At 48.6% G+C, this 12567-nt stretch overlaps 1 protein-coding gene across 2 annotated transcripts in view; it reads left to right on the forward strand.

Annotated features, from left to right (window-relative positions):
* The window catches only part of ADGRD1 (adhesion G protein-coupled receptor D1), a 1181274-nt gene that overhangs the window by 300258 nt on the left and 868449 nt on the right, over positions 1–12567 (forward strand). For both annotated transcript variants that reach the window (XM_085636451.1, XM_085636453.1), the window contains one exon: positions 10582–10686. In XM_085636451.1, coding sequence (XP_085492577.1) covers positions 10582–10686 — 105 coding nt within the window. The remainder of the gene's footprint in view (positions 1–10581; positions 10687–12567) is intronic.

Below are 12567 nucleotides of genomic sequence, written 5' to 3' on the forward strand. Positions count from 1 at the left end.
CAGGCTAGCAGCTCGAGCGCCAAAGAGAACAACATCGGGGATAGGGGGCAGCCCTGCCTGGTACCCCTACATATTGGGATTGTAGGCGTAGCCACCCCATTACCATTAATCCGGGCCATCGGGCTCAAGTACAGGAGGCGCACCCACTTTAAAAAACACAGCGGCATCCACATTCGTTGCAACACCACAAACATAATGCCCCAGTGTATCAAGTCGAACGCTTAGCCGCGTCTAACAATACGGCCACAGCAGGGAGCTCAGGTACCACCTGATACAGCACAGCAAGAATAGCGTGCAAATTATGTGCTGTTGATCTTTTGCAAAAGAAACAATTGATGAACGGAATGCTGGACAATGCAAACATTCACCCCCAGTCACAAGGATCTGGGTTAAATCCATCATAATTTTGCTTACCACACCACCCCAGTTTGGACCTAGCCATATGCAAATCAGTCTTGACCCTGTTCCTTGTGGGAACAGTCAAGCCCGAACTACCAAGCCAGGTCCGTCCTGGACCGGAAACAAGCATCCTGGGACCGGTTTCGGAGCATCACCCTTCATCATCCAGGCTAGCTTGAATCCAGTGGTGTAGTGAGCACGGGGCCCACGTCTGGGCATACCCTTCCCACTTAGGGCGACATATTCGAAAGAATCAATTGATGGATGGAATGCTGGACAATGCAAAAATTCACCCCCAGTCACAAGGATCTGGGTTAAATCCGTCATTTGTTTGCTCACCACACCATCCCCAGTTTGGACCCAGCCATATGCAAATCAGTCTTTTTTTTTTTTTTAAAAACCTTTATTTGTGCATATTAAAAGAACAAATACGGGCCTACAACCGTCAGGCCGGCCACGGTACGGTTAAGCACTGATACAAACATTACATCCCCTGTGCATCAACGGTCAAGATTAGCAACGAGTCATGAGTCATACACTGGAGAGATCCTTGACACCAGGGGAAGGAGAAGTGAAGGTTAATTTTAAGGTTTTCAAAATAATTTTATCAGGGAAAAATCAGTAAAGAATAAGAACCAAGGAGATTCGAGTTCGCAAGATAGCTTCACCACACGGGAGAGCAGCAGCATCATTAAAACGGCCATGGAAGGAAAATCTCAGGCAGTGAGGCGATGCAGTTATATAACAGGATAGTCACATGAGTAAATATGCACCCCTCCAGAGCCGCCCCCACTCAATCCACCCCACACCCGGACCCCGAATCGAAACAAGTATAGCGCAGAAACATAAAAGAAAAAGGCCCATAGAACTAAGTAGAAACAGTAAATTACCCCCCCACCCTACACCAATGCGGAGGCTACGGCCTGCCCCCCCCCCCCAGCATAGTGCCTGTCGCCCCATGAACCCGAAATATAGACAAGAGAGAAAGTAGGAATAGAGTAAAGAAAAATAAGAGAACAGAGAGGTAAGTGGGGAGGAGCCTACGTTACCCCAGAGCGCCCGAAACCATCGGCCAGCTATGGCCTCCAAACACTGAAAACCCACTACGCCACAAGCGGTCGTGTGAAGATAACGTGTCACAACAATTTAAATGAAGGCGGACAAACCGCGACGAGTGCGCACAACATATGCAAACAGTTCCAGTCCCAGTCCAGCCCATCCGTGAAACCATGGCGATATAAATCAGTCTAGCCCTGGCCCGATCGCGGGCTTAAGATTACACCAGCCCCTACATGAAGGCCCCGCACCCCGTGCAGACAAAGACAATATGGCCGCTTGGGAGAAGATGGTGAAGTAGAGTCACAAAATGGCCGCCGACCATCTATTGAGGTCCCCTTGTGCACCACATAAAGTCCAGACCTGGCATGCAAAGTACAGGAGTTCCACAGAAAAGAAGCAGTAGGCCGCCGTGAACGGCTCCTCGAGGACGCCAGGCGTCGCTCAGCTGGACACTCTTGCGGGCACGGTGAGGCAGGCAACAACGAAGCAGGCAGCAATGAACGGGGAAACAAAGTATCCGCAATTGAGCTGGAGAGCGATTGATCCTGGGTGCCGGGAAAGCCAGATGCAGGCACCAGTGTAGCACGACCATACCCAGCCGTTGCGTCCCCGCAAGAGGACAAAAGCACTGGCAGACCCACGCCTTGTTGATGACAAACGGGGCGCTCACGACCCGCAGCCGACAGTATGGAGTCAAACCGCTCACTCAGCGCTTGCAAGCCAAGACACATTTGTAGACGAAAGTCCCGCAGGGCAGCCAGAACGGAGCCGCATGTCAGCGGAGGCTGCGCCCCCACCTCGGTAGCAATCCGGGACGGCACTATGGAGCTGGTGTCTGGTAGAGGGAGGGCGAAGCGGGCAGCGGGCGAGACCGGAGTATCATCCCCCAGACGCGAGCAGGTAATCAACGCCATGTTTTACCGCAGAACGGTACAGTGGTCGGGGGGGGGGGGGTCGTAGCAAGGAGGCAACTCCCCTCAGGTCTGCGCCGCAACAGGGAAAGCCAACAGTCGCTGCCCTTCCCTCGGGTTCTCTTTGCAGCCGACTAGGCAATAGAAAAAGGGGGTCTGCAGCCTCCCACAGCGCGGTCCACAGAACGGGGCAGGAGACCCGCCGCACCGGGGCTTACCCTATAGCTCCAGCCCATCAGGTGCGGGGTGCAGGAGGTGTCTGGGCGTCCCTCCCCCGGCTCCTCCGGCGACAGTCCGTGGTGTGAGGTGGGATCGGGACCGCGGGGCTCAGGTTTACGCTAGCGGATCCGGTAACTGCGGAGCTTCCAGGGGGCCTGCCAAGGCCACAATAGAGCAGGGGTCCAGTGCGGAGAACAAAAGCACCATGAACTCCGGCGTCCGGGCGGGCTAAGGCTCCGGGAAAGCGGCGGCGCGGTCAGCGCGTCATCGCACACGTTGCACCTCGAAAATCGGCGAGGATAGGAATCAGGATGATAGTCCGAGGCCAGGGGCCGACGGAGCCGGGCGCTCAAGCGTCTGCTCCGGTCGCCATCTTGGCTCCTCCTCATGCAAATCAGTCTTGACCCTGTTCCTTGTGGGAACAATCCAGACCAAACTGCCAAGCCAGGTCCTCCCTGGACCGGAAACAAGCATCCTGGGACCGGTTTCAGGGCATCACCCTTCCTCAGCCAGGCTAGCTTGAATCCAGTGGTGTAGTGAGCACGGGGCCCACGTCTGGGCATACCCTTACCACTTAGGGCGACATATGCAAAAGAAACAATTGATTAACGGAATGCTGGACAATGCAAATATTCACCCCAGTCACAAGGATCTGGGTTAAATCCTACATTCTTTTGCTCACCATACAACCCCAGTTTGGACCCAGCCATATGCAAATCAGTCTTGACCCTGTTCCTTGTGAGAAGCAGACCAGCCCTGGCCTGGCAGTTCGGGCTGGACTGTTCCCATTGGGCGCAGGGTCAAGACTGATTTGCATATGGCTGGGTCCAAACTGGGATACATCTTTACCCTTCCTGCTCCTTCTGTTAGAATTTAGCTGGTCCATTTTTCCAGGACCCAGAGCTCCCTCAGTGACTAACTGTTCAGCCTGAGTCCTAGTGACAGCAAAGACACAGTCAGAGGTTCCCATAATCTCTGCATGTGTACTGAACTCCACTTCAGACCAGGCCGAAGATTCTAAGTCATTGTCCAACAGACAGTCCACCGGTAGGTTTGGGGAAAACGCAACTCTCTTTGGGCCAGTTACCCCTCCCCAGCTGAGATTTACAACTACCATGGAATGATCTGTCCTGACATTGCTAGCATTGGTCACTTGGTAAAGTTGAACAAGTATGATTTGGTCAGGAGTCACAAGTTTCTCTGTCACCATAGTGACACTGGCCCCTGTGTCCTTGTATGCCACGGCTCCCTGATGAATGTATGACGTTACAACACATACATTTACAACGCATGCCTTTACAACGCAGTTTTTACATTGCAACATCCTTTACAACGCATTCTTTTTCATCGTATGCCATTAAATCGCATTTTCAGAAACTACCTTTACAACGCATTCCATTACATCGCATTATACCTTTACAATGCATACCATTACAATGCATACCATTACATCGCATTTAAGGTAAGTGTTGGATAGTATAGGGTAAATAATTACTATTCTAACTCCAGTGAGTGCAACAGTAGGGTAAGTGTTGGATAGTGTAGGGGTAAAAATTACTATTCTAACTCCAGTGAGTGCAACAGTAGGGTAAGTGTTGGATAGTGTAAGGGTACTATGCGTTGTAATGGTATGCATTGTAATGACTTGCGATGTAATGCCTGCGTTGTAGTGACATGCGTTGTAATGACATGCATTGTAGTGACATGCGATGTAAAGGATGTTGCGATGTAATGACTGCTATGTAAAGGTAGTGCCCCTCCCTGACCATTAATCAAAGGCTGTTGTGTGTACTTGCCGAAGTTAGTGGGACTTACTAGCAAAGTGGCAAGTTCCATGCCACTGTCACGGACATGGAGAGTCCTAGTGGGAGTTCTGACTAGGCCAGAACCCACTTCGGTACCCACACTCACTAACACATTGGTATATCTCCTACCTGGAGATATTAGCACAAATACACAAGAATACTTACATTGCAAGAGGTAAGTAAGCACAATACACAGTGGTCTTTCCCTGCAGAGCGAAAAGTAAGTGGTTCTATTTAATTATTTTATTTTCACTATCCCGTCGCTTGTCACTTTTACCCCCCACCACCCTGTCCCACCGCGCTTACCTGCGTGGGCCACTACTGCTGAATTGTAAACAATATGTCTCACAGCCCAGCTCATGTGCTGTGTAGGCGAGATCTAAAAAGGGGGGTATTAACCTATGCAAAGCCTGCACAAATACTGGTTGTTTATCTCTGTTATACCTGCTGCTCAGCCAGTGTGCCTGGGGTGTGGAATGTTGGTGTGTGATGATGCTGTGGAATGACGGATGAGGGATGGAGTCAGTTGGAGGATGGGCTCAGCAGCAGGAAGGCTGCTCCTGGTAGGGCTCTTCATACCATCTATCTTAATCAACCAACTTATCTAATCTACCTTGAAACCGGACATCTTTCATTTACAACATATTATGGCGATGATTTAAAGGAGAACTACGTGCGCAAATGGATAGAGAGAAGATACTGTGGAAACAAACCTGATGAGACTGCAGACTGAAGGTAAGAAGAAACCGTGATAACAAAGCTGATGAAACTACAATTAGAAGGTCAAGCCTCACATAAGCAACCTTGTAGTACTGAGAAGTATTGTATGCCCTCAAGCCCCACCAGTGTCCTACTTCATTCGACAGCCAACCACCAAGGGCAAGCACAGGTTTTTACTGGTTGGCATTTGTAACAAGGGCTACAGATGAGCATCTCCGTAAGCCTGGAGTATTGCGTGAATATTCATTGTTCCATGGGGATTACGGGCAAGCTGTTGTGTTTGTGGTCAGCCTTCATACGGGAGTTGTGTGTCCTGTATTTTATTTGGCTCAAGAGTTTGTGGTTTTGGATTGAAGTTGTGGCTCCCTACACTCGTATCATGTATTCGACCAGACCTACATGAGTCCAACCCAGAGACATTGTAACGAGGTCGTTGGCCTTCACGGCACACGGTCAAGGCAGCGTTTCTTTCTACTCCTAGTTCCCGGCCTCCCACAGCTCGTGCTTCCCTTACCTCACAACTGGGGTCACGTGAGTCTGCATCAGTGATGTTCTTGGAAGTTTAAGGTTCTTTGCAGCATCAACGTACCCGGAGCCACTCGACGGTCTTCACGTCAGCGTGAGGCCATCTTGCCTGCCCGCTGTTGTTCTCTTATTGACTTTCCAGTCACATCGTTTGCTCCGCGTTGCGGGGCAACAACAAGGTTTCACAGGATATTTCAACATTGTACTTAATGAGCAACACATTTGTGGAGCAGTAAGAAGTACAGCTATGCGTCCTTGTGCACGAAATGAACTGTCGGTGTCTGTTCTCGGGCGACAGTTCCATACTTTAGGTTGGACAAGAACCAGAGGAGGTCTGTACCCACAACCAGCAGAAGAGCTGAACTTGGCGGGAAACTGTTTATGGTGCAAACTATGGTGACCTCTCATTTTGTTTCATTTATTGTTTCCTGGACAGAAAGAGAGTTTTGCTATATCGAGGGGTCATTTTCCCTCTGATTGCTTAATGTTAACTGTAGGTGGAGTGTTGGCGCAGCTTTTGGGGTAACCTTTGCTGCCCTCGGTTGAAGTTCAACCACTCTACTGCAGTTATTGTCGGAGTGCTTCATCGGAAACCTGTCTGACCCCTACACTATTGCTATTATAGCCAAAGTTTATGCAACATCCATACTTCATATTTGAAGGGGTATGAGTGGGTGACATTTTTTTTTGACTCTCATTGATGTGCTTTAGTGTGCTATGGTGTTGGGGTAAGAGTATCTTTTGTGGTCAAGGGTTTCCAACTGACAGGGGGGTTTTGTGCCATCTCTTCGTGTGTAGGCTTTTGCAGAGTGGGTGTGTGACTGCGGACTTTGTTAGGGCTGGTGTTGTGGCAGTGGATATGTTTCTTGCGTACTATGGTTAGATGTGTTTATTCTTAAGGAGTGCTTGTGGTTGATGTTTGGTTCCACCCTTACTACAGTTAAGGGTGAATGTAAGAGCTAAGCCAAATGACTTCTGTTTGAAGTGTGCAGTTGTGTGGAGTTTTTTGTTCCACCTTTACTATGGGTAAGGGTAAAGGACAGGGTTTTAGCCAAACTACTTGTGGTTGAAGTACGTGTGCCACCCTATCCATGGGAGTGTGGGTGAAGGGCAGAGTTGACGTTGTTGTTCCACCCTACCTACGGGGCAAGGGTGAAGGGCAGGGTTAAAGTCAAATGACTTGTGTGAAGTGTTGTTCAACTCTTCCTATAGGGTAGGGGTGAAGGGCAAGGTTGAAGCCAAATGAAGTGGGTGTGAAGTGTACTTCCAATCTCACTTCGGGTAAGGGTGATGGGCTGTGTTTAAGCCAAAAGTTATGTGTGATTGGTGTGTTGTTCCACCCTCACGGTGTATTAGGGTGAAGGGCTGTGTGTAAGCCAAATCACGTGTGTTTGCAGGGTTGTTCCACCCCTACTATTGGTTAAGGTGATGGGCAATATTTAAGCCAAGGTTGTTCGCCAGTCAAGGTGGTTCATCTTTCCTGTTGTTTTGTTCTTTTGCTATAGGCGATCCTCTACTGCGCCCCCGTGGTTAGTTCCCCATTTGCTGTCTTTATGTCAGCCTGGCCAGCTGGCATGTTTGTGGCACTTTGGGGTTTGTTCGAGGATTAGTGGTGTGGTAGAGTGTGTATGTTGTGTTCTGGGTACAAAGGGAGAAGGGGTTATTATCATTATTTGCTGTTGTTACATTCATGGTCCGTTGCATTTATTGTGTTGCTTAGTCAGTTGTGCATAATGCTTGCAATGTTTTCACCTGTTTTACACACACTTTTGGTGTGTGTTCCTTGCCCAGTTGTGCATAATGCATGCAATGTTTCCACCGGTTATCTTCATGCATCTGTATTGCTTCTCATTGCTATATGGTAAACACCATGCAAGAGTCTAATGTTATTCTGTGAAAGGAAGGGAGATGTGTTATCCCTGCTGCTCAGCCAGTGTGACCGTGGTGTGGAATGTTGGTGTGTGATGAGGCTGTGGAATGATGGATGAGGGATGGAGTCAGTGGGAGGATGGGCTGAGCAGCAGGAAGGCTGCTCCTGATGGGGCTCTTCATACCATCTATCTTAATCAACCAACTTATCTAATCTACCTTGGAACTGGACATCTTTCATTTACAACATCTCCCTTTGCCTTTTTACCAACTACGTGTTAATGTAGTGCAAAAGCACAAGTGATACCTGGTGAAAATCTTTATTGCATCGGGCCGTTTTTGTGGCTCTCAATTCACATATTCATCTATATGAGCATTATGTACTGTATCATGGAAGAGTTTAGCATAGCATGGCATGGTGTACTGTAGCAATGCAAAGCATAGCGTATTGTACCGTAGCGTTGGACAGCACAGCACAGTGTGTGCTGTGCTGAGAAGGGTGGCAAAGTGTACCACAACATTAGGGAGTGTAGCCTAATATATTATAGCATTGAGTACCAGAGACCTGTGTACTATAGCGTTGGGTACAATAGCATAATGTACTCTATAGCGCTAGGCAGCAGAGCATAGTGTACTGTAGTATTGAGTAGAATAGCATAGTGTACTGTAGCATTGGGTACAATAGCTTGGCGTACTGTGGCATTGAGTAGCGTAGCATAGTGTACTGCAGTATTGAGTAGCATAGTATAGTGCACTACAGTGTTGGGTAACATAGTGAACTCTAGCACTGGGCAGCATAGCATAGTGTACTGTAGCATTGAGTAGCATAGCATAGTGTACTGTTGCATTGAGTAGCGTAGCATAGTGTACTGTAGCATTGAGTAGCGTAACATAGTGTACTGTAGCATTGACTACTTTTGCCTAATGTATTATAAGATTGAGTAACAGAGCACTGTGTACTATGGCGGTGGGTACAATAGCATAGAGTACTTTAGCGTTGGGTACCGCAGCATTGGTGCGCTGTAGCGTAGCATTGGTGTGCTGTAGCATTGGGTAGTGTAGCACTGGTGTGCTGTAGCATTGGGTAGCGTAGCATTGGTGTGCTGTAGCATTGGGTAGTGTAGCATTGGTGTGCTGTAGCATTGGGTAGAGTAGCACTGGTGTGCTGTAGCATTGGGTAGCATAGCATTGGTGTGCTGTAGCATTGGGTAGTGTAGCACTGGTGTGCTGTAGCACTGGGTAGCGAAGCATTGGTGTGCTGTAGCATTGGGTAGTGTAGCATTGGTGTGCTGTAGCATTGGGTAGTGTAGCACTGGTGTGCTGTAGCATTGGGTAGCGTAGCACTGGTGTGTTGTAGCGTTGGGTAGCGTAGCATTGGTGTGCTGTAGCATTGGGTAGCATAGCACTGGTGTGCTGTAGCGTTGGGTACCGTAGAATTGGTGCGCTGTAGCGTAGCATTGGTGTGCTGTAGCATTGGGTAGCGTAGCACTGGTGTGTTGTAGCATTGGGTAGCATAGCATTGGTGTGCTGTAGCATTGGGTAGAGTAGCACTGGTGTGCTGTAGCATTGGGTAGCATAGCATTGGTATGCTGTAACGTTGGGTAGTGTAGCACTGGTGTGCTGTAGCATTGGGTAGCATAGAACTGGTGTGTTGTAGCATTGGGTAGCGAAGCATTGGTGTGCTGTAGCATTGGGTAGTGTAGCATTGGTGTGCTGTAGCATTGGGTAGTGTAGCACTGGTGTGCTGTAGCATTGGGTAGCGTAGCACTGGTGTGTTGTAGCGTTGGGTAGCGTAGCATTGGTGTGCTGTAGCGTTGGGTACCGTAGAATTGGTGCGCTGTAGCGTAGAATTGGTGTACTGTAGCATTGGGTAGTGTAGCATTGGTGTGCTGTAGCATTGGGTAGAGTAGCACTGGTGTACTGTAGCATTGGGTAGCATAGCATTGGTATGCTGTAACGTTGGGTAGTGTAGCACTGGTGTGCTGTAGCATTGGGTAGCGAAGCATTGGTGTGCTGTAGCATTGGGTAGTGTAGCACTGGTGTGCTGTAGCATTGGGTAGCGTAGCACTGGTGTGTTGTAGCTTTGGGTAGCATAGCATTGGTGTGCTGTAGCATTGGGTAGCATAGCACTGGTGTGTTGTAGCGTTGGGTACCGTAGAATTGGTGCGCTGTAGCGTAGCATTGGTGTGCTGTAGCATTGGGAGTGTAGCATTGGTGTGCTGTAGCATTGGGTAGAGTAGCACTGGTGTGCTGTAGCATTGGGTAGCATAGCATTGGTATGCTGTAACGTTGGGTAGTGTAGCACTGGTGTGCTCTAGCATTGGGTAGCGTAGCATTGGTGTGCTGTTGCGTTGGGTACCGTAGCATTGGTGCGCTGTAGCGTAGCATTGGTGTGCTGTAACGTTGGGTAGCGTAGCACTGGTGTGCTGTAGCATTGGGTAGCGTAGCACTGGTGTGTTGTAGAATTGGGTAGCGTAGCATTGGTGTGTTGTAGCATTGGGTAGCGTAGCATTGGTGTGCTGTAGCATTGGGTAGCGAAGCACTGGTGTGCTGTAGCATTGGGTAGCGTAGCATTGGTGTGCTGTAGCGTTGGGTAGCGTAGCACTGGTGTGCTGTAGCATAGCATTGGGGTACCGTAGCATTGGGTAGCGTATCAGAGTGCACTCTACTGCTGGGAAGCGTAGCAAAGGTAGTGCCCAGTAGTGCTCAGTAGCATAGCACGGTTTACTGTAGACGTGGGTGGCATGGTGTAGGGAGGCACTGTGCGGGATATCATTGTGTACTGTAGCATTCAATAGAGTACTAAGGTGTGCTATACCGTTGGGTAACAGAGCACAGTATATAAGAAAATCGCAAACCTACCCGAGAGGAGCTGTTTTTGCTGCTGCCACCGACATAACCAGGCTAGAGCTGTTGACGAAAAAAGGTTTTTACATTGATTCACTGTTTCACTCACTAAATTTATATTAAACCTCTCCCTTCTCTCTCTCTCTTGTGCTCTCCCTTTTCTCTCTCTTGTGCTCTCCCTTTTCTTTTTCTTGTGCTCTCCCTTTTCTCTTGTGCTCTCCACACAGACTTCTCCATGATGAAGTTTCCGATGTCAGTCAATTTGACCAACTACCGCTTTCCGTCCCGCGGGCGAAGCTACATTTCTGTCCCTGGGGAAGCCTTCCACAAATGTAAGTTGAAACGTCTGCAAGCACACGTATCAATGCGCATCTGTTGCTCCCACAGCACGGTGGAACCTGTGGGGGAAACCATAAAAGTCAGTGAGTGTGAACTACAGGCAGGGCCGGACTGGGAACCCAAAGCGGCCCTGGCAAATATTGCCTGAGCAGCTCGTACAGTGCGTAGTGAGTGCAGGGAGCGAGCCTGACCATGGCAAACAAGGGGTTTGAGGGGTTCTCCCATCAAGAAGGTTTGGGAAAAATGGTGCATTCCACAACACATTTATCATTATATATTCCAGTGTATTAGCTTTTAAAGCATAGTAAATGATGACCTTACAATGCACCAGGATACGACAATCTTTGTTGGGGCTCTGCAATGATTCCCTCGCTATCACCCTCCAACAGCGCCTCTCATCTCTCCATAGCCCCTCTCTCACATGGATTTTATTTGTTTTATAGCAGATACCAGTGTAGGGAGTCGGAGCACTTGACATCACGCACACTTACAGAGATAATAAATCATACACATGTGGACCAGTTTATAGAGAATGTTACATGAGGCAAAGTGGACTACAAGGTGTGGGGTGCGCATGCTGTCCATACTGGGAGGCCTTTTATGAGAATGCTTGGTCTGGAGAAGCACAAACTCAGGATTCAGAAAATAACACAGACAGTGGTTAGGGTTGACTTTAATAATAAGAATTTATTTCTACCCAAACAAACCTTTTTGTTTTTTCAGCCACATGAGGATAATGTAGGACTGGGGAAAAACATAACTTCATAACCTGTACCTTGCAGTTTGCGTACAGCTCATTTATGGCAGTTCATAGCTCGCTGTGCTAGATTGCAATCGTAACTTATGAAATGCACAGTAACAAAAGAATCTCTGTGACAAAAGCAGTAACCCACTGAGCAATGCACAATAAATATTGCTCTTTCATATACATAGTACATATTGTTTGCAGCAGGCACATTAACCCTCTGAGCTACCTTAGATGAGGCAAAACTGCCACAAGACAAAGCTCCCATCTCTCTCCCACAGGTACATTAATCACCAGAGTTATTTTGATCTTATTATTGCCCAAAAACGACTGAATATACAAGGAACTTTGCAGTGCTTTTAAAACTGCTGCACAGCTACAAAACAGCCCCTAGGAATGAAACCAGCCCCCAGTAACAAAACTGGTCCCCCCACACTTACAACTTCCCAGGGAAACGCTGAAGGCCAGTACGCCCGGGGAGTCAAGTAGGAAGGGAGCCAGCGGGAGGTAGGAAGGGAGTCAGTGTGAAAATCAGGTCTTAAGGAGCAAGGTAGGAAAGAAGTTAATGTGTTGTACAGGTTGTAAAGGGTGAGGCGTGAAGGGAGTCAGTGTGAAGTACAGATTGTAAGGAGTGAGATGTGAACGGAGTGAGTGTGAAGTACAGGCTGTAAGGGTTGAGGCGTGAAGGGAGTGAGTGTGAAGTACAGGTTGTAAGGGGTGAGGCATGAAGGGAGTCAGTGTGAAGTGCAGGTTGTAAGGGCTGCGTCGTGAAGGGAGTCAGTGTGAAATAATAGTTGTAAGGAGGAGGTGTGAAGGGAGTCAGTGTGAAGTACAGGTTGGAAGCAGTGAGGCGTGAAAGGATTCAATGTGATGTACAGGTTGTAAGGAGTGAGGCAGGAAGGGAGTCAGTGTAAAGTACAGGTTGTGATGGTGAGTGTGTAAGGGAGTCAGTGTGAAGTACAGGTTATAAGGAGTGAGGCGTGAAGGGAGTCAGGGTGAAGTACTGTTTGTGAGGGGTGAGATGTGAAGCGTGAAGGGAGTCAGTGTGAAGTACAGGTTGTAAGGAGTGAGACAGGAAGGGAATCAGTGTAAAGTACAGGTTGTACAGGGTGAGGCGTGAAAGGAGTCA

The sequence above is a fragment of the Triturus cristatus genome, chromosome 11, assembly GCF_964204655.1.
Source record: "Triturus cristatus chromosome 11, aTriCri1.1, whole genome shotgun sequence".
Taxonomy (NCBI): Eukaryota; Metazoa; Chordata; class Amphibia; order Caudata; family Salamandridae; genus Triturus; species Triturus cristatus.